At 37.0% G+C, this 26,921-nt stretch overlaps 1 protein-coding gene across 4 annotated transcripts in view; it reads right to left on the bottom strand.

Moving 5' to 3' along the window:
• Window positions 1-2,223: 2,223 nt before the first annotated feature.
• Window positions 2,224-26,921, bottom strand: part of ANKIB1 (ankyrin repeat and IBR domain containing 1) — a 159,274-nt gene continuing 134,576 nt past the window's right edge. For 3 of the 4 annotated variants that reach the window (XM_088833206.1, XM_088833210.1, XM_088833219.1), the window contains 10 exons: window positions 21,553-21,683; window positions 16,238-16,372; window positions 15,174-15,260; window positions 15,023-15,089; window positions 13,191-13,336; window positions 11,770-11,948; window positions 10,888-10,939; window positions 6,818-6,932; window positions 5,752-5,885; window positions 2,224-5,395 (listed from right to left, as the gene is read on the bottom strand). In XM_088833206.1, the coding sequence (XP_088689332.1) occupies window positions 4,655-5,395; window positions 5,752-5,885; window positions 6,818-6,932; window positions 10,888-10,939; window positions 11,770-11,948; window positions 13,191-13,336; window positions 15,023-15,089; window positions 15,174-15,260; window positions 16,238-16,372; window positions 21,553-21,683 (1,787 nt within the window). In that variant the 3' untranslated portion in view covers window positions 2,224-4,654. The remainder of the gene's footprint in view (window positions 5,396-5,751; window positions 5,886-6,817; window positions 6,933-10,887; window positions 10,940-11,769; window positions 11,949-13,190; window positions 13,337-15,022; window positions 15,090-15,173; window positions 15,261-16,237; window positions 16,373-21,552; window positions 21,684-26,921) is intronic. The other variant, XM_088833212.1, reaches the window with a different exon arrangement.

The following is a 26,921-nucleotide window of genomic DNA, read 5'->3' as shown; positions in this document are numbered from 1 at the left end:
AAGCTAGGCCAGTGGGAACACTTATCCTCCCCCCATCTTTAATCTATCTTGAGTGACAGCATTGACTACCAGACTGATTCCAAGGGATCTAATATTCCCAAACCTGGCCCAATGGTTCACCTTCCAGAAAAGCGTCTGTCAGCATTCCAATCCTTGCTGCCGAAACAATCTGAGGCTTGATTTTATCCAGTAAGTTAGCCTGTCAGTTTTGCGGATGCTGACAGAAGACACAGGATCCTTGATCAGAGGCAAAGGGCCTCTATCACTCAGGGTGTGAAGCATGCAGAGAGAGTGTCTGCATATTTATGTCAGTTTTCCAGGTCCCCAGTTCCCACAGGCAACGCTGCGGGCCTGGATGAATGCCAAGCATGCAGCTGTCTGTGTCACAGCTGGGGAACAGAGTGCAAGGAGCCCAACACTTTGATAGCAAACATGCTTCTTGTCCCCAAGCTTACTAGCGATATGAATGCTGAGAAGTGGCTCAGGCAAACCCCTCATCAGGCCTTGTAGTCTTGGCACAGTCAGCAAGATGTGTAGGCACTTCAGAGGCCCAGGAGAACTGGACTGTCTCATTCCATAACTACCATTTTCTGTACAGTATTCTGTACATGAATCTTTCTCCCAGCTTGTCTGCAAACTGATGCCATGTGAAGGCTAGGCTGGCTAAGAGATGGTATTTATATCCTGATCAGGAATATTTTCAAGTTACAGTTTTAAAGATTGAATAAGATTAATTTCTTCGTAAGTTTGGCCACCACTAAGTTGGTCGAGAGAAGGAAATGGCAACCCACTCCAGTGTTCTTGCCTGGAGAATTCCGTGGACAGAGGAGCCTAGTGGGCTACTGCCTATGGGGTTGCACAGAGTCAGACACAACTGAAGCAACTTAGCAGCAGCAGCAGCAGTTTGTTAGCCACTTGTCAGTCCTAAGTGCAACAGAGAGCTAAATTTAGGGAACTCTTCTGGTCCATCTTTCTTTAAGCATGACTAGACCCAGTTCCTAGAAGAATGATCACATAACAATCTAGAAAGAGCTACTCACATCTTTCCAGAAAGAAATCTACTGGAGAGAAGGGGATAATGACTGACAAGGCAGTAACATACTGTTGCTAGGTGACGATCTTATAATTACAACCACAGCCCAGGGCTGAGATACAACTACTACTCAGCCCCAGAGCCAAGCACATGAACACTTTTATCCTGTGGAGTTTAATTTCAGCCTGAAAAAGGAAAAAAAACCCTAATTTGTATTATCATGTAATATTTAGATTCTAAAATTTTACTCTTTAGTGATTTACTAACTGTAACTTTTAAAATTATGACCAAATTTCAGTAAGTCTGAGACTGTAATTTCGTAACAGGTAAGTCACAGTGCGTGCTATGTCACTTCAGCTGAGTCTGACTCTTTGTGACTCTACGGATTGATTGTAGCCCACCAGGCTCCTCTGTCCTTAAGATTCTCCAGGCAAGAATACTGGAGTGGGTTGCCATTTCCTCCTCCAGGGGGTCTTCCCAACCCAGGGATCGAACCCATGTCTCCTGCACTGGCATGGGGCTTCTTTACCACTGAGCCACCAGATTTTAATTTCATTAACAGGTAAGCAACAAGGTCCAAGGATTAAAAAGGGAACAGAAATGACAGCGGCGGTAATAAACAACATTTAAAGAATAATTCCGCATATGGACATTGGAGTTAAGCTTGGGGTCCACAAACTGACAGGAACAAGTAAAACGACGACTCTCAGAGGTTACCATGGGCACATCTTGTGACGCATCAGCTGGGGGTCTGGGACTTGTGCCTGAGCACTGAAGTTCAGATGCCAGGGGCTGCTTAGATGGGAAAGAATAATTAAATGATTGTGAAGCAGGCATTTCTATTCATATGGCATAAAAAAATTTTCCTATCAGCAATTTCACAAACTACCTTAAAATTCTTTTTCTATGTTTCTATTGGAGACTTCAAGGAAAAACCATAAGTTTTCTTCTGAAAGTTACAGTGATTAAAAATAATGAGTGCTGAAGTCACGATGTTTTAACACATTATCATGCAAAGTTTTAGGCTTATCTCTGCGGTATAAAATGCTCAGTAAGTGGGCTAGTATAAAAAATACTAGGAATTAATCTATTACATGTAAGAACCAAATTAACCCCATCATATTAGAGGGAATTTAATATGAAGATTAGCTTCCTGACTTGGTTAAACAAAGTCTATAATGAGACAAAAGTGAAGTAGTTTAAGTAATAAATGTTTAATCAAAGAATTTTACATATTATTAACAGCATTCATTTGGCCAAACATCTACACGTTTGTAGAATCCTATTGTATATAAAGTGGGAATGTATCAAGTATAGACTATGAAAGTGCAAATAACAAGTCAAGGTTAGAGTAATTTTTTCTTACATTATAAAATTAACTTGTTTACAAAATAGGCTTTGCCAAACTTTATTTCTGAATCGTAAAGTCAGTGACTGTGTTTTTAAAATATGTACCAAGGAAATACAAACTGGATACTGACCGTTTTCATGCTCAGGAGAGACCACAGAAACACAGGGAACTGCACAAGAGTGTGGAACCAGAAGCCTCGACTACACTGCCGGCACATGGCGCTCTTTCTCACTGCACCGCGGCTCTGCAAGCCGCCTCAATGTGACACAAAGACTCCTTCCACTGAAAAAGTACAACTTGATCTAAAAACTGATTGGTATTGATATTTTCAATCTAAAATAAATTTGTAAAAAAATCCTTTAATGGACTATTTCAGTTCCATATACAGTAATACACTGTAGATAAAGGTAATAGTTCCCCCAACTAATTTTATTAGGGATTGATATCAATCAATGTTTCTCATAGCTGGGGAAATAAAAACCAATGTGGATTTCTGATATCCATGGCACAGGAACAATTCCCACACAGTTTATCCTAAGGGAACAGGGGAATATTAAATACTCTAATACAATGTCTGAGCCATACGATTCGAAGTACAAGGAAATTTCAAAAGCAGGGTTTGGGAACAAAAAGTAATAAAAAATTGTTAATTACAGCTCATGTGGATATTAATACTAATATAACTTTTCACCCAGCCCAGGACTTGCCTGTACAAACTCGGTACTGGAATTTTGGTATCTGTAGATTTCTGATAAGAATCTGGCAAAACATTAAATAGAGTGTTGCATATCTATTTTGCTTATGTTATGCTAGTTTTCATAATATGTAAGTAAAACAGCCATTCCAACAGTTTATTCTAGTTTTAATTACACACTGTACCACTGTATCTTAATTACAACTAAGACCAGCATTTTCTTCACAGTAAGACACTGATAACTAGGAAGTTGATTTTTTTCAACACTAAACAGTAATCACACAGCAAATGAGTATTGTGCAATAGAACAAACACATCAGCATTTGCGATTTAGTCAAACAAACCGATTGAACATTTAGTTGTTATATTTACTGTAAAGGCAAGGCCATGGGTGGTTTTATGGAGGTCTTTGCAATTCATACAGCATAGTTACTTCAGAAGAGACATTGAAGTTGGAATTACTTACTTGACTGGCAACTACCCATTGAGGTGAGGCAAAGGCACGGTAACATGTTGCGCAGGATGCTTTACTGAGTTGTCTTTTTTTAATAATTGTGGGATTTACTATAACTCATGAAAACTCCACTTTTTTTTATATTTTATAAAACACTTACCATTAAAAGTAATTGCACCCATTAGTAATTAGAATGCACTGTAAAATTGTGAAAACAAAGAACTATGATTGCACTTCCAATAAAGTGTCTCTTAAAATACAGCACCGCTGTTGCTAATCAACTGTATTTTAATATTAAAATAAACTGTTTTGAACAGCAGCATTAGATTTAGTTAACTTAAGCTACAGGCTACATTTATTTAAATGCAGTCTCCATGGCAACAAAAGCCCACTCAATTCTGGAACATCACTGCTACCAAAGTACCTTTTACTTCCAGGAAGGCTGAGACTGCTTGGAAGCCCTCCGGGATACCGCACACCTGAACGCCTTGTTAGTGCACAAGTCAGAGTTTGGCACAAGTGGACTGTAAATAGACATGACCAGAGATCTTTGATTCATGTGAAATTAAAATTAATTACACTGTGGTAGATGCAGCGCTAAAGAGAAGCCTTGGCTACCTCAATTCACACTGCTCAGACAAAAAGGAAGAAGGAAAGTTACGGAGGAGCACAGAGAGATGGAGGAATGAAATGTTATTAGATCTGTCCAAAATAACTTCTGAAATAAAGAAAACTTTCAGTTTTTTTTAAAGGAAAAACCACCCAAGGATTAGAGAGCAAGCCTTTGATTTAATGTTCAGTTTAAGTGCTGCTGACCTAAACAGAGGACGGCATTTTCTTCCAATGTGGGATCTAAGCCAGTTATTCCATTTGTGCTGCTCTCTCCTGCTCTTCTGTTGGTCAGCATAAAGGGGGAAAGTTATCCAATTAAATACAGAAGAAATTCCCTGTCAGGCTGAAATCAGAAATGACGCTATACCTTTCAAGGGAACTCCTTCATATTTAATCCTAATGTCAGTGGTTTATAATTAGTTGGAATTAAGTGGATCAAGTCTCTGTAAAGCATATTCCACTAGCATACCATCTGTACCTGCAATTCACTAGAGCCCCGGGATGTGCAGTTCATACTAAGTGTACTTGTTCAGGCCAGTCACTTGAGGTCTGAGGTGTCTGACGTGAAATATCGGAACCATCCCCCTTGCTGGCAGCCTCATTACTACTGTCGCCAGCTTGAGATGCTGCTTCCCCAACCAGAATATTTCCCTCCAAAGGATTTTCTTCTCCTCTTTGGGTTCCTCTACCTTCACTGATCGCAGCATCTTCAAATACTGAATCTTCTGGAGGCATCAGTTCCACATCCCTCACACCTTCTGACTCATCTTTGACACCGGGGAGCTGAGAATCTGCACTGATTTCTGTAGCTGCTGGAGGAATCAGAGCAATACTTTGAGGGTTCATGTCATGAAACCAAGCCATGATATTGCCAAGGAGATTATCATTGATGTTGGCGTCCTGACTGGCTGAGTCAGGGTCACTGGAAGAGGGGAAGAATTCACTTCTCGCCTCACTGGGAGGGTGGGAACTCAGGGTGTCAGTTGAAAATGGGTCTCTTTCTGCTCCTAGTCTCATGAGGCTGTCACCAAGTTCCAACAGCTCAGAGCTGCTCAACGCAGCTCGAGGGCTATCTGTGTTCCTGGGGACGGAGTCCAGTCTGGAAGGTAAAGAGGTGCCTATTGCTCCTAAGGATGCTTCATTACTGAGAAAGTCCGTACTTTCTTCATTGATGGCCAACCCAGATTCTTGCAGAGATAACTGTATTGCAAGAAGTATATTGGGATCGTCTTCATCCAAGGAACTCAGAGCCTGAGGCAACAGAAAGAAAAATTACTTCAAAATTTAAAAGGAAAAATGACTGAACCCAGTGAGGTCTGCCACTGTTCTTTATTCAAACAGATAATTAATGGTACCTCTATTTATACAGAAGAACTTTTTGACCTACTAGAATCTTATTTTAATTTTTTCCTTGCCCATGCTAAAGGGAAAATAAATTACTTAAGTGTAAATCTGAAATAGAAAAATCTTTCCCTGCAGTACAGTTCTGAAGCAAAGATTGTAGAAGGGAAGGGAGAAAAAGGAGAGCAACAGAAGTAAAAATAGGAAGCCAGGCTCAAGGGAGAAAGAGCAAAAGGCAGGGGCAAGAAGCTGCCCAGAAAGGCTACCTGAAGAGAGTCCTGGTTCTCAGAGCGACTGGCGGGTGTGTAGTCACGCAGGGAGGAGGTGTGCAGCGCACTCATAGACGCAGAACTTACCACGGAGGTGCCTGGCCTGCGGCCACCGCCACCTTCTGGGAGATCTGTTTCAAAGCAAGCGGTGCCAGAGAGTTTAGTCACATCAGGTCTCATACCTCTTTTTAACTAAATCAATGATTTTTCTTTGAGTGCTGGTGAAAACCTGGGGTCACAAGTTCACTTCATCTTTCAGAGATTTTTCATCCATATTGTCTCACCACAAGCAACAATATATATCTAACACAATTATTTCAAATCCATGATCGGTCTTTACCACTTTATTTAGATTATACATGGTTCTATTCATAAAGGCAAGTGCCACCAAGTGTTCGTTTTTTCCCCCTTAGGCAACAAGAAAGGTGTTTTAGTTTTCAGCATTGTTAAAACTAAAGAATTTGCAAGTTACAATAGCCCCCAAAGCTAATGTTTAGGTCTGTCGATCCTGATATATTAAAGATGAGCTGCTCACACTGATGCAGTCTGAAGATTTTCAATTAACAATTTAGTATTTAAAGGATGATAATTTATCTTCACTGCTAGGGATTTTAAAAATGTTGATAGGAGAACTGAGGTTAGGACAAAAATATTTCATGAACACACCAAGAGTAACCAATAGCTACAATCTATCACGTGCTCGCTAGGGCTATTAGTATTCAAGGGTTTTACACACACTATCTCATTCAATGCTCACAATAAGCCCACAGACTGGCACTACTCTTCTTGCTTCTTTGGAACGAGGAGACCAAAGCTTGGAGAGGTTGAGGGACTAAAGCTCCACACTCACGTGTGGCAGAACTAGAGTCATGAGCTCACGTCTGTCTGACTCTCCAGCCCATATTCCTAATCGCCCTGGTTTTCTGCATCCTGTGACATTAGAAGCACCCGCATGCTGACTGTATACCTAATTACAAACTCTTTCACAACATTCAGATTAGCCATTTTACGAAGACATGCAAGGGAACTAAGACATTGCAACAAACCCAACGCAAGGACTCACCTAAAGTGCTTTCACTTGGCTCGTCGGGGTCTGGAGGGTTACTCAGCAGGCTGTGCACATCTCCTCGACGGCGCTGTTGTCTGTGCCTCCTCCGATACTGAAATTCAGCATATTCCTGCATAAACCACAGGTTATAAAATACGGGAGAGCATGCACATTTTAAAATGCAAATAAACCCAACCATGCACGTTTTTTTCCAGGAAAAAAAATGTGTGATTTTATACACATATTATAAAATCACTTGGCTTTAGAAAAAGAAACTTCAGATTTTGCCATGCCAAGGAAAACAGAAAAGGTAAAATGGAAAAGAAAAATTTTACATAGCCATTATAACTGTCTGAATAAATTGGGAATACTTGCAAGCTCCAATGCTAGATCATAATTTCATATGCCTGGATCTTGTTATCTAAAGTTATAACTAATACCAGAATAATTTTACTGATATGAGTTAGGCCCTCTCTAGAGGTCTGGTGTTTAAAAAAGGACTGTGATATATGCAACAGAAAAAAAAAAAGGAAAAATAAAAGCACACACAATTAAGTACTTGTTAGATTGATGGATTTGGTATTCTTTGGGACTACTACAAACCACATTCACTGCAAAAAAGAATATGAGATTACCTTTAAAATAAGGTACTACTTGGCTTCCTTCCTGTGTTAGTTCATACTATTTTTTTTGGCTCCAAAATCACTGCATATGGTGAGTGCAGCCATGAAATTTAAAGACACTTACTCTTTAGAAGGAAAGTTATGACCAACCCAGACAGCATATTAAAAAGCAGAAACATTACTTTGTCAACAAAGGTCTGTCTAGTCAAAGGTATGGCTTTTCCAGTGGTCATGTATGGATGTGAGAGTTGGACTAAAAAGAAAGCTGAGCGCTGAAGAACTGATGCGTTTGAATTGTGGTGCTGGAGAAGACTCTTGCGAGTCCCTTGGACTGCAAGGAGATCCAACCAGTCCATCCTGAAGGAGATCAGTCCTGGGTGTTGACAGGAAGGACTTATGTTGAAGCTGAAACTCCAATACTCTGGCCACCTGATCCAAAGAGCTGACTCATTTGAAAAGAGCCTGATGTTGGAAAAGATTGAGGGCAAGAGAAGGGGACGACAGAGGATGAGATGGTTGGATGGCATCACTGACTCAATGGACATGAGTTTGGGTAAACTCCGGGAGTTCATGATAAACAGGAAGGCCTGGCGTGCTGCGGTTCATGGGGTCGCAAAGAGTCGGACACGACTGAGCAATTGAACAGAACTTGAGATTTATCTTTAGGAAGAATTTGTTTACTTTGTACACATGGTGATGGTACAAAGTTATTCAGAATTAAAAAACCTATTTCATGGAATATACATATTTTCATTGAAGAAAACTAAATAGTTGAAAAACTGTAAAAGAAACTTGTTATAATTATTCTGATAAAAAAAATTAAATGGCATTCTCTCACCATGCAATACACTTTCAAAAAATTGTTTTCATAAAAGTAAACCTATCTGAAAACTTCCATGGATTCCTAAGATCTCCAAGTAAGCATATGAAAGGCTTTAGTCAGAATACTCCAAATGGTTTGACAGTGTTATGGCTACAGAGAAGTTTGAGAAGTTCTAGGATTTATAGGGGGAAGAGCTGCCATGAGATTTTTATTATTGTAAATAATAACAGACACCATTTATTGAACACCAGTTCTGTCAGTGACTTAAACAGATGCTTTAATCCTTCCAGAATTTCCATGGGGTAGATATGATGATCCACATTTGAAAGATGAGAAATGAAGGAAGGCACAACCTAAGTCGACCTTAAGTTCTAGGGTTAGACCTTGAATTCTGGTGTCCCTGAGACATCTCAGTCACACCCTCTCCTCTGGGTTCCACTGCCTTTGTTGTTGTTGTTTTAGTTGCTCATTAATGTCCGACTCTGTGAGATCCTATGGACTGCTGCCCGCCAGGTTCCTCTGTCCATGGGATTTTCCGGGCAAGAATACTGGAGTGAGTTGCCATTTCCTTCTCAATGGGATCTTCCCAACCCAGGGATCGAACCTGTGTCTCATGGAGCACCTGCATTGGCAGGCAGATTCTTTAACACTGAGCCACCAGGGAAGTCCCACAGCCCTTAAAGTGGCACAAAACAAATACTGATGCTTGTCAATGACTCAATCAATTTAGTTTAAAAAGAATAAGATGCAATTAACCTTAACAAAAAATATAAATTCAACCTAAAAGTCTATTGAAGTTTGGCAACATTATTTTTTTCAGAATCTATATAAAGGCAAAGAGCTAATTTTCAAAGACATGATTTTGGCAGAAACTTGATCATCATACACATGAAGAATTTTAAAATTTCATACTGCATGGCAATACTTTAGATTTGCAATGTTTACACAAAACTTTGGTGCTCAATGTGCCAAATACCTTAAAGAATAAAAGTTATTCTTAAGAATAAAATATTATTTATAATTTCACATTTTTTTCAATCCCTGCAGAACAAGAGCTCAATAAATTTATTTAGAAATATTCACACGTGAGATAAAAAGCTTCTCTACTTTTACTACAATGAAATTTTGTCAATCATATTAGTAGGCTCTCAATATTCAAGGACAAATACTTTGGAAGGCAGCTATGCTCATCACTATACCACCAACGTTCCACTCAAGGACAAATATTTTGAAATTCTTTAAGTTACTGCCACAGTCAGAAGTCTCAAGATGATGCATACCTGACTGTGAATATATTTTTGCTCTATTGTGTTTCTACCTTGATACTGAAATCTTTGTACTGTTTTTGATAACTGAAGGTTATTTATTCCTCCTTTTAGGTGGAAATTTTCCAAACTATCCCCAAAGCTGAAATTATATTATAACATAGAAATATTAAAGTATAGGTTCAGGTAAAGAAAAGGTTCATAATTTGTTCTACAATAGAAATTTCATTAATATATAAAAATTTTTTTTAAAATGTAACTGACTTTAAAAGTTTCGTATCAGAGCTCTAAGCACAAAATTTTCCTCAAGTCAATGCTGTTTTGGATATATCTACCAACATCAAAAAGCCACAAGGTGATTGCAAGTATTCTCAGCAGCTGAAAAGAGAAAGTATATGATTTAAATAAACCACAGTCATTTACAAATAATAATCAATTCCATTGTCTTCCAGTTGCAGACATTATATGGGCTATAAATGATAAAGGTTTCATAGTTTACAAGAATTTAAGTTAAAGGTTATATATCAAAGCGTTGAATGGCATACTGTTATATGAAGAACAAAGTAGACAGAACTGCGAAAATCATTTAAAATCAGACTCAACAGTGACAGTGGCAATTTAAATCTCAGAAAATAGCAATGTGTTTAAGATTTTCACTTTACCTTGTTTTTATTGCTATTTGCAGTATTATGGACCTTCTTATTTTAAAATGGGATATAAACAACAACAATGAAAACAAGAAGATTGTGAAAATCTTAAAGAGAAGCAAAGAGCAAATGATCAAAGCATTCTTTCTGCACAAGACATTAATGTTAAGCTTTCACCTAACTGACTATAAATCAATTCTAACAGGTTGTTCCAATAACTTAAAAAAATAGATTTTGTATTTATGTTTTTTATAAATTCAGACTGAAACAAGTAATATTATAACTAGAAATGCATTTCTAATAAATAAAATTCCTATGTCTGTTAAATATATTTTCCAAAAATGTACCCTGTAAGTTCGCCTTCCATAATTAAAATTCAGTAATTAAAAATTATAAGAGGGGGTATGTATTTAACAATGTGATGATAATTCAATACCATAAGAAGGTAAATGTAGGCTCTGCTGAGGCACTGTTACAATAAAGGAAAGAAAAAACATTGTTTACAGCCTCAAAGGGATATTTAGAGAATAGAAAAAGTGAAAAGGAAAGTGAAATTGCTCAGTTGTGTCTGACTCTTTGCAACCTCATGGACTTTAGCCTACCAGGTTCCTCTGTCCATGGGATTTTCCAGGCAAGAATAAACAAATGAGGGTGCAAATATAAGTAGGACTGCACTAAGGAAAATTATAACTAACCCAACCCAACCCAACCCCCACAAAACAATTACCTCAGGTGATGCAAATCCTAAATATTCCCAATCCCACGTTCCACCAGCAAAGCTACAAAAAAATTAGACACACCATTTGATTTATTATCAGTACAACAAAGTACAAATAATCAGACCCTTGTCCTGTGAATATTATTTCTAACTCCTTTGCTTGGAACTTGCTTAACCAAAGATCAACTACTGAATATAATTAAAATAATTCTTTCATTATTTCTTTCAAATTCTATGTTGTTTTATGTTTATGTAAAATGGTGGAAAATTAAAAATCACCATGCTATACCAGAGTATTTTTTATGATTGCTTCTATTTTTAAGTGTTTGTTTATATAAAAATAAGGGTCTAAGGAATTTCTAGTCCTTATAATTAGTACAAACAAGAAAATATGCTTCAATTTATAATGCCAGTATAAGTATCTGAAATAAAACAACCAAACTCAACTTCTCTTTAATGGATGAGTATATGGATCACTTACAAAACTTTACTAACATCAGATTTCTAATTTCCTCACAACTTTTTACCAGAAAATACAAGTATGACGATAAGAAGTTGGCAAGGCTTCCAAATTCTACATCATAAGATGTCTATGACTATCAAAATGACACATTAGAATACTTGTTGAATTATGAGTTCATTGAAGTGTGAAATTTACCTACCTTAATTTACTCTGAGAAACTACACAATGATCAACAAAAAATAACAAGAAAAACAGAAACAGTACTGGAGAAAAAAAATCACCAAAAGGAAGTTAACATACTTTTATAAGCTATCCATATTTCAGTTATAAGTAACTTTCAGGAATATGAATCCAAGTTGGACAAAAAATACACTTGCTGCCTCTGTGGCTGGTGCTAGGGTGAGGTTCACAGAGTGTATCCTTTATACCTGCGTCGTGGAGCTTCTGGTGAGTCTGCAGGAGCAACTCCCCGAGCCACAGATGCCAGGAACTCTTGCCTTTTCTGCTGTACAAGGCATGCCGCCTTGATGATCTTGTGGCGGGGTGTGCGAAGGTAAGGCCTATTGACTTTTTGGGCAAGGTCTTCAGTGACCATTTCTAGGTCTGTCTATGTTAAGAAAAAACAAACAAACAAAAAGATTATAGGATAAATGGGTAAGTCAATAGCAAATTCAATGTCTATTTGGTTAAATCTAACTCTCTTTTGAAATCAGAAAGTAATCCAACTTTCGTAATAACTTCTAATTTAACAAGTTTCTACTTTGCAAATTTTAGGAAAACACCATTCAACAGGCATTTATAGCAATGTAGTTGGTATGGATTACAAAGTAGTAGTGAGGACAGCAGCTGTATAAAAAAAATTTATTAACTTGCCTGTGTGAAAAAGAATTAATAAAATTCAAAGCATTGTGCATCCAAGTGCAAGGCCACATGGCACAGACTTTATGTAAATGCTGAAGGAAGGTGAGGCAAGGCAAAACCTTTGGGATCTGGGGTTACATCTGGAAGACCTCATGGAGAATACGAATATCAAGCATTGAAAGAAAGATAAGGCATAAATTAGTAGAGGGGAGTTTAAACAGATGATAAAACCATATGCAGCAAGAGGAGAAAGTTTGGCTACTTCAAAAAAAGAAGAATGTGTAATGCACTTGGTTGGCTACACTCATGTCAGTTGGCTTAAATGTTTTACTTATTTTTAAAAGTGCTCTAAGTTTTTCTTTCAGTTGCACTGTTAAAATGAACTGGCAAATACCAATTTTCTCATCTAGTAAGTGATGCTGTTAGTTTCATTTTTGAAGATAAAATTCTATCAGGCCAGATTTCAACCTCAACCAGTTTAAAATAAATAAGTGTAGTAGGAAATGCTTGCCTAGCTCAGAGCTGACTCAAATCTGCATATTGACAAATTCAAACATAAAGAAAATTTCAGTTTATTACTTTAACTTCTGCTTTATTTAAAAACCATTCTAAAAATGGAAACAAAATTGTTAATTACACTCTAGTAAGATAATACTTTGGCCACCTCATGTGAAGAGTTGACTCACTGGAAAAGACTCTGATGCTGGGAGGGATTGGGGGCAGGAAGAGAAGGGGACGACAGAGAATGAGATGGCTAGATGGCATCACCGACTCGATGGAGGTGGGTTTGAGTGAACTCCGGGAGTTGGTGATGGACAGGGAGGCCTGGCGTGCTGTGATTCATGGGGTCGCAAAGAGTCGGACACAACTGAGCAACTGAACTGAACTGAACTGAAGATAAAACTTAGTTATAAAGCGGTTAAGAAAAGAGAAAACCTGTTTTTCATCATAACTTTATTTAAGTTTAATAAAAAAAAAGATATCTTACTTGCATGAGTTCAAAAATTTCTTTCTTTGTGCTTTTAAGTTCTAAGAAAAATCCATATGGATAAGAACACTTAAGAATGCGTCGAGTTTTTAAGAGCACATGAACTGCATCTTCGATGAAAGTGGTATCTGGACAGGCTCCTTCAGCTATAAAGTAAACCAGGCATGGTAAAAAGATTTCTTTGCAAATACGCTGTTATAAAATTAATTAAACAACTAAGTTTTCTTAAAAGAAAGGGAAAGAAAAAAGGACAAATCTCTAAGAAGAAACTGAAGAAGTTATACCATAATATTTACTTGCGTATGTAAAACTCATATATTTTGCATTTATGTGACCTGCATATATTTATTTATGGAACACACCCCTGCAGTAGCCCAGGAATGCAGTCCTAAAGGAATGTATACAATGATCCTGGATTCTGTTCTCACCCTGTTTGTACACAAATCTAGCTTTAGGTCACCTCAAAGGTTCTAGGCTTTACTAAATTTCTCAGGTTGTTCCTAGCAGAATTTTGCTTATTAAGATTTAGAACAAATGCCTTGCTAAGTTCTCTAAAAAAAGAGTCTAATTATAAATTATGCTTCTGCAAAAATGATATTGTAAGGTAAAAGATATAACATTGTGGGGAACAACTGGTTAGTGAGTGCTATCAGCAGTAAATGAACACTTAAGGGAGGGAAAGAGCAGAGGTGGGGAAGAGTCGCTTTATTTCTTCCTTTCTAAATCTTCTTTTGATTCTTTCTTATATCTTACTATGCTGTCTAGAACCTCCAAAAGGTGGAACAGAAGCAGCAATTCAAATCTACAAATATTTATTTTATATTTACATCTTTTGGACACTGTTCTAAGTATTAGGGACACATCGGTGACAGAACATACTGCAGAATCTGTGAGGATTTTTTCTTTCAATTTTTACTGTGGACAATTAACACTTCAAGAGTTTGCTATTGGCTTGATATAGTTATGTCATTACTATGGTCTAAGAACTAGTAATTAACAAGGAGATTAAGCTGCTATTGATGCTTTTTGTCCCATTCTAAGCTATTTAGCTTACAGTTATTGCTTTAATAAGGAAGCTATTCTCATGAAAAAGCCGTTAGTACTCACTACTTTTATAAAATGGACCAAAAAAACATAAAGATGATCGACTGCATTTTAGGCTTAAAACCTTTTATATATAAGCTATGATAATTTTAAAAATATGACTTTTTGAAATAAACACGCCAGAACCTGTATGCTGTATAGTCACTGTGAGCTATTATATTCTAACTATGTAACCAGTATTCAATCCATTTTTAGGAATGTTCTTTCTGAACTTCCATTTTAGGAACCATAAGTAAGCACTATCTCATGACTTTGCTTTGTGACGCCAATGTCCATTATTTACCAATGTGATGATTTTCTCCCAAACCTGTACTTGACTTCCATTCCATAAGGCACTCTGCTAAATTTCTCAAGAATCTTTGGGAGTTGGTCATACAACTGGACAGCTTGTGAATCCAGCTCCGTTGACTAGGTCAGGGATGCCTTTTCGGTCCTTTTGCCCACACTGTCGAGCATCAGCAATGGTGCAGAGTAAGCAAAACCATGATGTGTGCTTACCTGCCAGCCGTGGAGGTTGCACTAAGAGGAGCAGATGAGGTAAGCCAGGTGGAAAACCTAATCAGAGGTCTCAGATGCTAAACTGCACTCTGGACTTCAAAGAACTCCAAACTACCAAATGAGCTAACGGAATAATGTATTCCTTTAAGGGTCTTAATCTATCAAAGAAGTCACTTAAGCATGACAGATATTTTATGTTAACTATCATATATATATCACTTATAACTTACTTTCTTTGAGAGCTCTACTCAATTGCTCCATCTTTTCTTTGGCTGTTTTAAGAAGGCGTTGTTCTAACTAAAGGAACAGAAATAAACACATCATTTTCTTTCTTATTCACAACAGTATTATACAGTACATCTGAAATGATATAGGACATACCTGATAGCTATGTTCATGATTTTTAAATCTTGTGTAATAGTGCATAAATCTGTCAAGTTCCTGAAATCGCTTGTGTTTTTTTTCAGCCTAAGAAACAGAAGTCCACAAATTACTTTTATAAACAAAAGTACTAGCTATTAAAATTGGGTTTTTTTTTGACCACACAAAAAATTTTTATTAGTAAAATATAGTAATAAACACAAATTTGTTGCTTGCTTTGTTGAGAAAATAATATCCAATACATTTTAAACATTTTCCAGAATAAAGTCTTGCATTTGCATTTTCTGTGACAAACCACTGAATCCACTATTCCCAGAGAGTGAAGTAAATATGTCTCTCAAGCCCTATGGTCATCAAATCTTCAGTGTTTTATTATACTGTTTATTGCTATGGACTGAAACGTGTATCCCATCAAATTCATATGTTGAATGTCTAACCCCCAACGTGACTATATTTGGAAACAGGCCCTGTGATATCACCCTGTGAGGTGATAAAGGTGGAACAAGGTCATGAGGGTGCAGATCTAATCCAATAGAGCTGGTGCTCTTACAAGAAGAGGAAGGGACACCAGAGCTTGCTCTCTCTCCTCCCTGTGAAGACACAGTAAAAAGACAGCTGTCCATAAGCCAGGAAGAGAGTCATCACCAGAAACCGAACTGGCACAGATCTTGATCCTGGACTTCATAGTCTCAAGAACTGTGAAAAATACGTTTTTGTCATTTGAGCCACTTGGTCTATGGTATTTTATTATGGCAGCCAAGCAGACTAAGATACTTACTGTATGAAATAACACATCATATTGTTGATATAATGTTAAAATTATTTTTAAGTCATTTTAGAGATATGCTGGGATATATGTCTTTTCTGATATTACCCATATAAGCAAGAACAAATTGAAAAAAAAGAGCTCAGGCTTATAGAGCCATTTTGTTTAAAGTCTACTTAAAAGTGTATTGAATTTAATGCCTCATTACAGTAAAGGTAGGAAAAGAAGAAATGCTAAATACTTCCACTTGGTATTAAGTGGCTCGACCAGAGGTCTTGGCTTGAACAGTTTTTTCTACCTCCACAGTCATTTCCTTGGATTGCTCCTCCACATGCTGAATGACTTCATAGCGAGTACATCTGTAATACCCTCCAGTGGAAGAACTGTGTTTTTTCCATTCTTCCAAACAAATCCAGCAAAAGTCATACTTGCACTGCAAAAGAAAACATATGTGCAAACATCTCCCCGTGTTGGTATGCAAATTACTTTTCAATTTCTAATCGATAAGCGGAGTTAAGAGATAAAACAATCCTGCCTATGTAACCTGGGACAAATCTTCTCAAAGACATGCCCTCTGTTTCAGGTTTTCTCTGAAGGCCTTATCCGCACTATGGAAAGATGTGGGGGTAGTTTAAAATTATTATAAGGATAAATTAAAACATAAATAACATTATTCAGTTCAGTTCAGTCGCTCAGTCGTGATCTTTAAAAATATCAATATGATACTCTTTCCAAATAACAGAAACAGATACTGACAAATGTTTCATTGTTCACGTGCATAGTAATCTTACTTTGGTCTCTAAAGCTCAACCAGTGTATTTGAAAACTTCTGTTGACTTTGACAAACTGGTTTTAAAACTGGGAATAAGTTAAAAAGGTCTTTAATCAGAACATCTAACAAAAAACCTATTTCTCATTAAAAAAAATTCTTTATTACTGTAATTTGCAAACAATGCCAAAAATATGAGCATTCCAGTATGAAAATATATCCTTTTCTTCTCTTAAATGCTTATGGATTTTGAGTCAGAAAGATCTTCCTAATTTAAACTGATGTTTTCTCGTGGTATGTTTATAGCTTATTTTTTAAAAATATTTACATCTTTGATCTGTTCAGAATTTATCAGGGTATTCAGTATGAATTAAACTTTCTCTCACACAGCTGTCCAGTTGTCTCAATACCATTTATTACACAGCCCACATTTCTCTACTGGTTGGCAATGCTTCCTTTACCAACACTAAATCCCCACGCACATATCTATTTCCTGGGCTTTGTTTCATTTATCTGTAGATTCACGTACCAGAGCTATGCTGTTTTAATTACTGAGCCTTTAGTGTGACCTACTATTTGGACAAGGATAGTTCCTCCTCACTGCTCTTTTTCAGAGTTTTCTGGTTCTTATTTCGTTTCTCCATATGAATATTTGAATTAACCTGTCTAGATGCAGAAATAAAACCTGTTGGTATTTTTGCTGCAACCTAAGAACTTTGTTAGCTTTCCATTTGTTTGTCCGCTTCTGTGACCTAAAGATAGGGGTCTTAACATTTTCTTCAGGTACTCTTACACATTTCTTAACCTTCTTTCTACATAAAGGAAGTCTTTTCTTTCAGCATATACTCTATCTGGATGTTGCTGGAACACGTGAAGGCTATTACTCTCTGCATATTACTTTTGTATTCAGCTGGTTAATTAAATTTTTATTGTTTGCAATAGTTTTTCAGTTGATTCTTGTGGGTTTTCTAGGTATACAATCATGCTGTCTGTAAAAAAAAAGACAGTTTTATTACCTCATTTCTAATCTTTACATCCTCAATTTCTTTTCACTGTTGAATTATTTTGACTGGTATCCTCTGTCTAATGTTAATAATATTTGTGAGGAGAGCAATTTTATGTTGTTCTCAATTTTAGGAGAGTAACACTAAGTTTCCCCACTAAATACCACGCTAATTTTTGGACTAAGGTAAATTTATTTTTATCATACTCAAAAGGAAAATTTTGTGTATTCCTATTTCTTTGTGTGTCTTATAAAGAATGGTTGCTGAGTTTTTAAATGATTTTTAGCATCTATAGAACATTTACATGGTTTTTCTTCTTGTATCTACTAAGATGAGGTACAGTAATAGCTTTTAAAATATCAATCCATTCTTATATTCCTGAAATAAACCCCATGTGATTAATTACCTTTTTAAAAAATTAAAAACATGTTTGAATTTTCATTTAGATATAACTGATGGTCAATTACTCTTCTAATGTACTCTGCTGGATTATATTCGCTAATATCTTTATTTTCTCCTCCAATATCTTATTTAGGACTCGTGCATTGTTATTCATAAATAAGACTGATCAATGCTTTCAATGCGGTTTCCAGGGGGTGCTAGTGGTAAAGAACCTGCTTGCCAATGCAGGAGACTCGAGAGAGGTGCGTTTGATCCCTGGGTTGGGAAGATCCCCTGGAGAAGGAAATGGCAACCTGCTCCAGTATTCTTGCCAGGGAAATCCCATGATCAGAAGAGTCTGGTGGGCTACAGTCCTTGGGATTGCAAAGAGTTGGACATGACTCAGTGTGCACGTGTGTGCACACACACATTCAATATTTATCAAGCGCTCATATCAAGGCTCTACTCATTTTATAATAATAATCTGAAAGTTTCCAGGCTTTTCCTTTTTCCCTTTTGTCCCAGAAACAGTTCAAATCATACTGAAATTACATATTCCATAAGTTTTGATAAAATTTTATTGTGAAACTGTTATAGTCTATTGCTTTGAAAGAAGACATTGTTGAAAAAAACTCATCTGGGGAGTGAGTTTGTTTGGATATTTCTTCTAGGGTTAGTTTAATAAATTCCATTTCAAATCCAAGTTCAAATTTATCTGAAAGAGTTCAGCAAAATTATCTATTATTATTTTACATTCTATGATAAGAAATTTTACATTTTATGATAAGAAAAATAGAACTTTGATAATTTCTAATTTTTTAGTTGCAACATATAAATTTTACACAGAGCCAGATCAAATTTCAAGTGATTTAAAATGTGTAAGAATATAAAATTTAAATAGCTTCCTAAGGAGATCCAACCAGTCCATTCTGAGATCAATCCTGGGTGTTCATTGGAAGGACTGATGCTAAAGTTGAAACTCCAATACTTTGGCCAACCTCACGACGAGTTGACTCACTGGAAAAGACTCTGATGCTGGGAAGGATTGGGGCCAGGAGGAGAAGGGGACGACAGAGAATGAGATGGCTGGATGGCATCACTGACTTGATGGACATGAGTTTGAGTGAACTCCGGGAGTTGGTGATGGACAGGGAGGCCTGGCGTGCTGTGATTCATGGGTCACAAAGAGTCAGACATGACTGAGCGACTGAACTGAACTGAAAAATCATCTAAAGGGAAATGAATTGAGTTTTTTAGAGAAATGAACCTATTTTCATATTGCCAAATCTGTCATTCTTTTAAAATGGTTCACAATTTGATTCCAGATAGTAAAAACTATCTATTGAGTAATAATAAACACTAAAGAATTAATAAAGGTATATGATCACTTAGTCATTGTGTTAGGATATGGATTCAATTACAAATGACTTCTTGTTCTACCTTAAAAGTTAAAAAAAAAAAACTCTAAAAGCATAAAAACTTTCACTTTCTAGATGTCTCCTTTTATGTCATAAGAATGAAAGAATTACTCATCAGTTTCCTTTGCTGAATGTAAACACTAAAACAACAAAATTCTGTAAAGCAATTATCCTTCAATTAAAAAAAATTTATCGGAATGAAATAGGACAGGGCCTGAGCTTGCTGGAAATAAATTTTGTTTGATAACGTACACAAACTGACCATAAGAAATAGGTATGCATTTACATACATATAATTTTAAATCAACTGTTAAAAAATGTTGAGCAACAACAACAAAAATAAGACTATTCTTACAGAATGTAAGTAAGTGCTCCTTTTAATATATAACAGAAGCTTCAGTTCAGTTCAGTTCAGGCGCTCAGTCGTGTCCGACTCTCCGCGACCCCATGAATCACAGCACGCCAGGCCTCCCTGTCCATCACCAACTCCTGGAGTTCACCCAAACTCATGTGCATTGAGTTGGTGATGCCATCTCACTCCAGCCATCTCATTCTCTGTTGTCCCCTTCTCTTCCTGCCCCCAATCCCTCCCAACATCAGAGTCTTTTCCAGTGAGTCAACTCATCGCATGAGGTGGCCAAAGTATTGGAGTTTCAGCTTTAGCATCAGTCCTTCCAATGAACACCCAGGATTGATCTTTAGAATGGACTGGTTGGATCTCCTTGCAGTCCAAAGCAAACTTTAAGATAAGTTACCCTGTATCATTAGCCTGATTAGTTCATGAAAATATTTATTTACTTGATATGTATTCATCAACTGCTTACTGTTGGTGAGTGCCATGACTGAAATAGTGAGTGCTGTGACTGAAATAAGGTAATGGTGGATTTGCTCTTTTTATTAGTACCACATCTGTTGAAGTTTTATGGTCAACTTTTTGCTGTGTAAAAAATTTTCTTTTACACATCAATGTAGTCTGTATCAGACTGTCCAAGAAAAAACTAATATGAATGTTGCAAATACAACTGCATATAAATGAAAGAATTTTGGCCTGATCAGCTGAACTAACAAGCATTCCTGAGCATTCAGAACACTGTACAAAGTTTTATTCTGAGGAAATCACTGCTGTCTCACTAAGACAATTCACTCATGTTAATTTATTATAATACAGAATCATCTGGCAACTGTCACTATTTCTGAAGTCATAGTAATACAAGGTAAAAAATCAATAAGTATTTAGAGACGATATTGATGTATTTTATCGAAATCTTAACTGAATGGGTTTCTTTCACATCCTAAATCAGAATAATTATATTGGTCTTCTCTCAGTAATTTTAAATAAATATTTTTATATACATGGCATTTTCAAGGAAAAGGAAAAAAATTGAGACAGTACAGTTAAACAAAAATGGGCATGAAAGTAGGCATGGATTAATAAAATATTCTTAATTTCTACAATATGTGTTTTAAATACAGTAGTTTCTTTCTGTGCAACTAGGTCAGGAGGGTAGCCTTCTAAAAGTAATTATGTTTATTAACTTTTAGCCAAGTGACATTTTCACTTTCAATATAGTAATGAGTTACTTATTTAATTTATTGTATTAGCAAACCTAAAGTCTGCACACTGCTTTGGGCACTTTTCTTATACAGGATTTAAATTTGGGCTTAAAGGGGTCACTTGGGGCCTGATTTGAACCTTGAGACTAAGCAGTATGCTCCAAAATAAGCTCTGTAACATCTCTATGTAAGGTAGCACTTGATCATTTATACATTTACGTACACGCAGAACTCTCTCAGGATCAAGGACTCCGGCATCTCTGATCTGGACAAGGACCATCGAATCCTTACCTTTGTTTTTAACATTCAGTATGATTGTAAAATTTAGTAATATAAATCAACATTTATGTTAATTAACAAAGAATATAGAATACAATCTAGAATCACTCTGAAAGACAAGATTTTTATGCTTACAGTATTTTTCCTTTGGATTCACAATCAAATTAAGGTTCTAACTGCAAAACAAGTACAATCCTCTTTAACTTACCTTAGCACATTGCATGTGATTGCATCCTTCATTCTTCTGTATCGGAGACTTGCAATTAGCACAAGGCTTGGAGTTAGTTAACAACCAGAGACAATTGGCAGCATCCTCATAAGCTTCACTGACTCCCACAACTTTGGGGTATTAAGCACAAATACAAAAATAAACAATTTAGTGTACAACTTCAGATGGAAAAACACTCAAAGTTTTCTTTGCAGGTTGCCTCTCAATTTTAAATATATACACTTATTTTCCTATCAATTTTAAATATATATATTTATTTTCCTATTTTCCTCTGATAGGAAAATAACCCATGATTATTTAAGACAAACTAAAATTGAATCCAATGACATGTCTAGAACTAAATTAACTATTTCTCCCAATTCTCCTTTCTCTATCTCCTGTCCTGGTAAATGATTATCTACCCAGAATCAATCTAGGAAGAACATGATCTTGGACATCTTCCTCTTTGCCTCATCTGCTGTATCCCATGGGTTCTATTTCTTATTTTTTCATATCCATCTCCTCTCCATTTCTAGCTAGGATCCTCCAACCCTTTTGCCTAGACAATTAAAACACAGAAACCAACTTATCTCCCCAGATCCTTCTCCCTCGTCCCCCAAACCCACACTAAATTACCTCTGTAAAGTGATCTTTTAAAAATACAAGTCTTTAAATCTTTTAGTTGTTCCTCACTGACTACAAGATTAATCAAATTTCTTTAGGAAAAAACACAACGGCCTTCATGATTTGACCACGGACTGACCAACTGGCAAGGTCCTCCCACTTGCTATCCCCACACCAACCTTATACTCTTCACCATCTTATAACCTATTTATTCTACTTTAGTGTGAGATCTGCAATCTTAAAGAATGCCAGGGTTTTTAAAGACTCTAAATTTTACATTTTATATTCTATAAATCCCCACCACCACCTATGGAGAGATTTAGGGGCTGGAGAGAGAGGCAGATGGGTAATTTAAAATTTATTTTTTCCTGCAAGACTGTCAGTACTCAAGTTTGTTTTCTAACTTCAAGTACAGAGAGGGAAGTCCTACCTTTTCTTCATTGAAAGAGATTCTGAAAATCAATGTAAAATCCATTCTATTAAGGCCCACATTATATGCAGATTGTCTAGAAAGGGTGGGACAAGAGGTTAGCGCTACTGATGAAAGAAGGGGAGAAATCAGACTCAAAGTTTTGAAGTCTAAAGGAAAAAGTCACTCAACTAGATTCAGATCCCTTGAGATGGAAGGAGACAAAGGTTTGCTTGGTCTGACCCTTGGGAAGTAGTTCTGCAGATGAACTGGAAGCGCTGAGCACCAGCAGGAGCCCTTTGATGGAGTCTAAGGCAATGGCAAGCCACTCCAGTACTCTTGCCTAGAAAATCCCATGGATGGAGGAGCCTGGTGGGCTGCAGTCCGTGGGGTCCCTAAGGGTCGGACACGACTGAGCGACTTCACTTTCACTTTTCACTTTCACACACTGGAGAGGAAATGGCAACCCACTCCAGTGTTCTTGCCTGGAGAATCCCAGGGACGGGGGAGCCTGGTGGGCTTCCGTCTATGGGGTCACACAGAGTTGGATATGACTGAAGTGACTTAGCAGCAGCAGCAGCAGCAGTGGAGGGGGGATGGTGTCTTGCCACATGGAACCCTTAGTACCTACCTACTTAAGTTTGTGTCAACAACAGAATAGCAGCTACTGCTCGACTGTAAAGCGCTGCTATTCCACATAGCAGAGAGAAACAACTGCAGCCACTGCTCAGACTCCACTCCATTTCTAAACCCACCTGGTAAGATGGTTTCATTAGGGTGCTGGTGCTGAGAATTCTTTGGTAATTTGGTGGAAAACAGGAGTTTCAGAAGGAACTTACTACCCTTAGAGGCTACTAATCAGCTCTGGAAGTAAGGCTGTTTACAAAGGGTGCTGCTATAATACCTAATTACTAAGTACAATGTCTGATTTTTGTTTAAAAGCAGTGGCCTTTCTCCTCCCTTTAGCAACAACATTATTTTTAGCTCAGAGGCTCCAATATATTCTTATGACCTTTATTGTCCATTGTTACAATAAATAAAGCACAAAGGCATTTAAACAAAGCCGCTTTGTGGCCTGCAACATAACAATTTTTTTCTCACACCCTTGGAGAAAGACTGCTAGTTTCTGATTGCATTCTAGGGGATTACATGAAGTAAATGGTGTTCAGAAAATAATCGACTATCAGAACAACAAATCCTTGTGCTAGAAAAAATGCCTTCACTACCAGTGCTCTGAACATGCTCAATTCAGACATCTGCCCTTTGCATATACTTTTCTCAGTATCTCCAACAGGCAAGGTCCCTTCAGTCTACCTGGTGAAACCTCTTCACCCCCTCAGACTTCCAAACTCTTCTTTCAGCTGCATGTCTAATATAGCTTGATCTTCTTTCCTTAATAATCCAGTCTCTTTCTAAGAAATATTAACTTCATTTAATAAAGTACTACAATATAACAATGTATTAATAGAATCAACATTCGTAAGTGAAAACAAAATTACTTTTAAAGACTGAATTCTTAAAAACTATTTGAATTTCATTTAATAACCATTATTATGTTATTAATATGTAATTAAAAAACACTAAATTTTTATAAATTGTCATTTCACAGAAAATATAATCATTCCTGTTTCTTGCTCTGATTAGCTACAACAGAGGTAGGTTCGGTACTGAAAAACAGTGTTTCAACTTTATATGGAATTAATTCTTTCAATTAATAATTGAAAGAATATTTTCTCAGTATATTTTCTAGTATTTTTCTCATCAATTAGATTTTGTCACTCCTTTTAAGTCTCATAATTCAAAGACTCTGGAAAACCAGGGATAAGGGAGAAAACAATCTCATGAATCTACCAGTTCTGTTGAAAATTCTTACACCAAATATACCTGACCCTGACCCAAACTAATGTGTAAACCCAATACAGCAGGAAATCAGACTTTTTTTTTTAGACTATTATTTTTGTGTTAGTAATATTTAACGATGATGTTCCACTTAAGTATTACATTTGGCCTATTATTGTTTGCTTTAAGTCTTACCATAAATGTCATACACTTAAAAGTGGCCATTAAGAGTTTTTTGGTCACCACCAGCTTTCACTGGGGTGGGTATACATCAGGACACTGAGAAAGCTTTCTTAGCAACAGGGAATTTTCTCTGCAATCTTGGTGTTGGCTCCCTCTACAGCAGACCACTTGTGGGTGTCCTGGGTCTCTTGCTTCCTATCGAATCTTCTAAAGTTCCTCCATCTTTCTGAAATAAGATACCATTTGGGATCCTTTGAGGGTGATCTTCAGTTTTTAACTTGAGGTCTCCCCATCTCTGAGCACCAGAGATAGCCACATATACACTGGGTGCACCATTTTCTAATTCTGTTTGTCTTCTCTCTTCATTATCAAGATCTTTGTCTTATGCAAGAATATTCTGTCACAGTTCCACCAAAAAGCTGTACTGACTAGCCAGGTCATTCTCTCTCTCCTTTCCTAATAAGACTTATTCATGGATATGGAATGATTGATCCAGCTTTACACTGTCAAGGCATAACTAAGAATACGCACCCATTTCAAAAATACTTGCTTTATATCTCAAATCAGATACTTCTGACTACTTTCTATTCAAGAATTAAATAATATATTGTACTACTTCTTATAGTGCACTCTTTTAGGCAGCTAGTAGGTACAACAGATTAAAAATGTAGTAAAATGAAGTTATCTTATTTCTCTTCTATATACCTTTCCCCTCCCAAGAGTGGTGCTTGTCTTGTTCAAGCCCTTGTATCATCTTACCTGTACATTCTGAAGTTATTAAAGAAACAGTGCTCTTACCTAGTATCACAAGAGTCCCTAATTCATCATCCACACTTGCACCTGACTGATTTTTCTAAGCAAACATCTTCAGCTATCATTTCCTTCCTCAAAACTCCTTTTTGGCGTCTCTGGATAAAGTGAGACCTCCCAGCGTTACACACAACCCCACCCCTGCACACGCAGTCTCATCTCTCACTGCACGTTTGTACTGGCTAAAGGGACTTGCTTGCAGTCCTTGGATATACCGTGCTATTTCACAGCCCTACTGCACCGGAAGCCTAGAATGCCCTTCTTATTCTCGTCTGTGTGAAGAACATCTACCACCTTTCAAGATATGGCTTAGGCATCAATTATTTTTATAAAGCTTCCCCTACCTCTCTACTAGACGATCTCTTAACTAATCCCTTCCTTTGTTTCTCCTCTCCCTCACAAGGCATCACAGGTATACTGCTCTCTAATGGCATCTCTAATACTTACTGTTCTGAGTTTTGTGCACAGCTGTCTCCACCTCTAAAATGTAAATTTCAAGAGCACAGAGGGCATTCTATTTCTGTATTCTACCATAAAATAGCACTAAATAAATGCTAAAGACGTAACGAAGACACCATTTAAAGGTAACAAGTTATTTCTAAGTTTTCTCAGCATCTGTTTTGAGCTGCAGACAGGCGCTTGTTAAAATCTACCGGACATCTCCACACATATGTCTTGCAAGTAACTTGAGTGCAAAATGGCCACAACAAAATTCATTATTTTCCCCTGAAAATTATTCCTCTACCTGAATCTCCTAAATTGACCAATGACATCATGATCTACTCTCTGACCCAAACTAAAAATTCACCTTCCTACTTCTGGTCTATCCTTCCTAGTCATCAGTTATCTTAATAAACACTATCTTTAATGATGTTACTTCCCTACTGGAACACTGTATTCTACGGCTTATTCTGTTAATAGGATAAATTCAGACAATTTGGCAAGAACTCTTTCAATCTGGCAACACCTATCTTTCCAGCCTCATCTTTTGCAAATTTCTCCCATGGACCTGAATTTTAAACTCCACAGAATGTATAAAGACATGCAGGTAGGTGGGCAATAGCAAGCCATCTCTAATGGAAATATAGATGTTTCCAGGTGTCAGAAGCAGGAAAAGAAAGCAAAATCCAATCATCTTGCCATATTTCAATGTGTTGGAGGGTAATGGTATTAAGCTCTCTGTGGAACTCTCATACACAGCCATGTATGAGAGAGGCCCAGGATGTGACACACAGATGGAGAACAGGGAACATGGACGGGTAGGCAGAGAGCAATGATGCAGCCTACCCGGTATTCAGAGGAGAGATACGATGAACCGGGGGACCAAGGACAGTCTATACAAACCTTTCTGCTTTGGGAAGCAGGTATTCAGATGATATTTGACTGAATGATCAATGTTCAGGAAAGCAATGATTAATCAGATATCACTGATTTTATAAAATGTCCTAAGACTATACAGTTGCCTCTGCTCCTGTTTAGAGGACATGTGTTTTCTCAACACATG

Source organism: Moschus berezovskii, chromosome 3 (assembly GCF_049115385.1).
Source record: "Moschus berezovskii isolate FMDL1 chromosome 3, NW_MosBer_1.0, whole genome shotgun sequence".
NCBI classification, from domain to species: domain Eukaryota; kingdom Metazoa; phylum Chordata; class Mammalia; order Artiodactyla; family Moschidae; genus Moschus; species Moschus berezovskii.
This window is presented reverse-complemented; position numbering and strand designations above follow the sequence as displayed.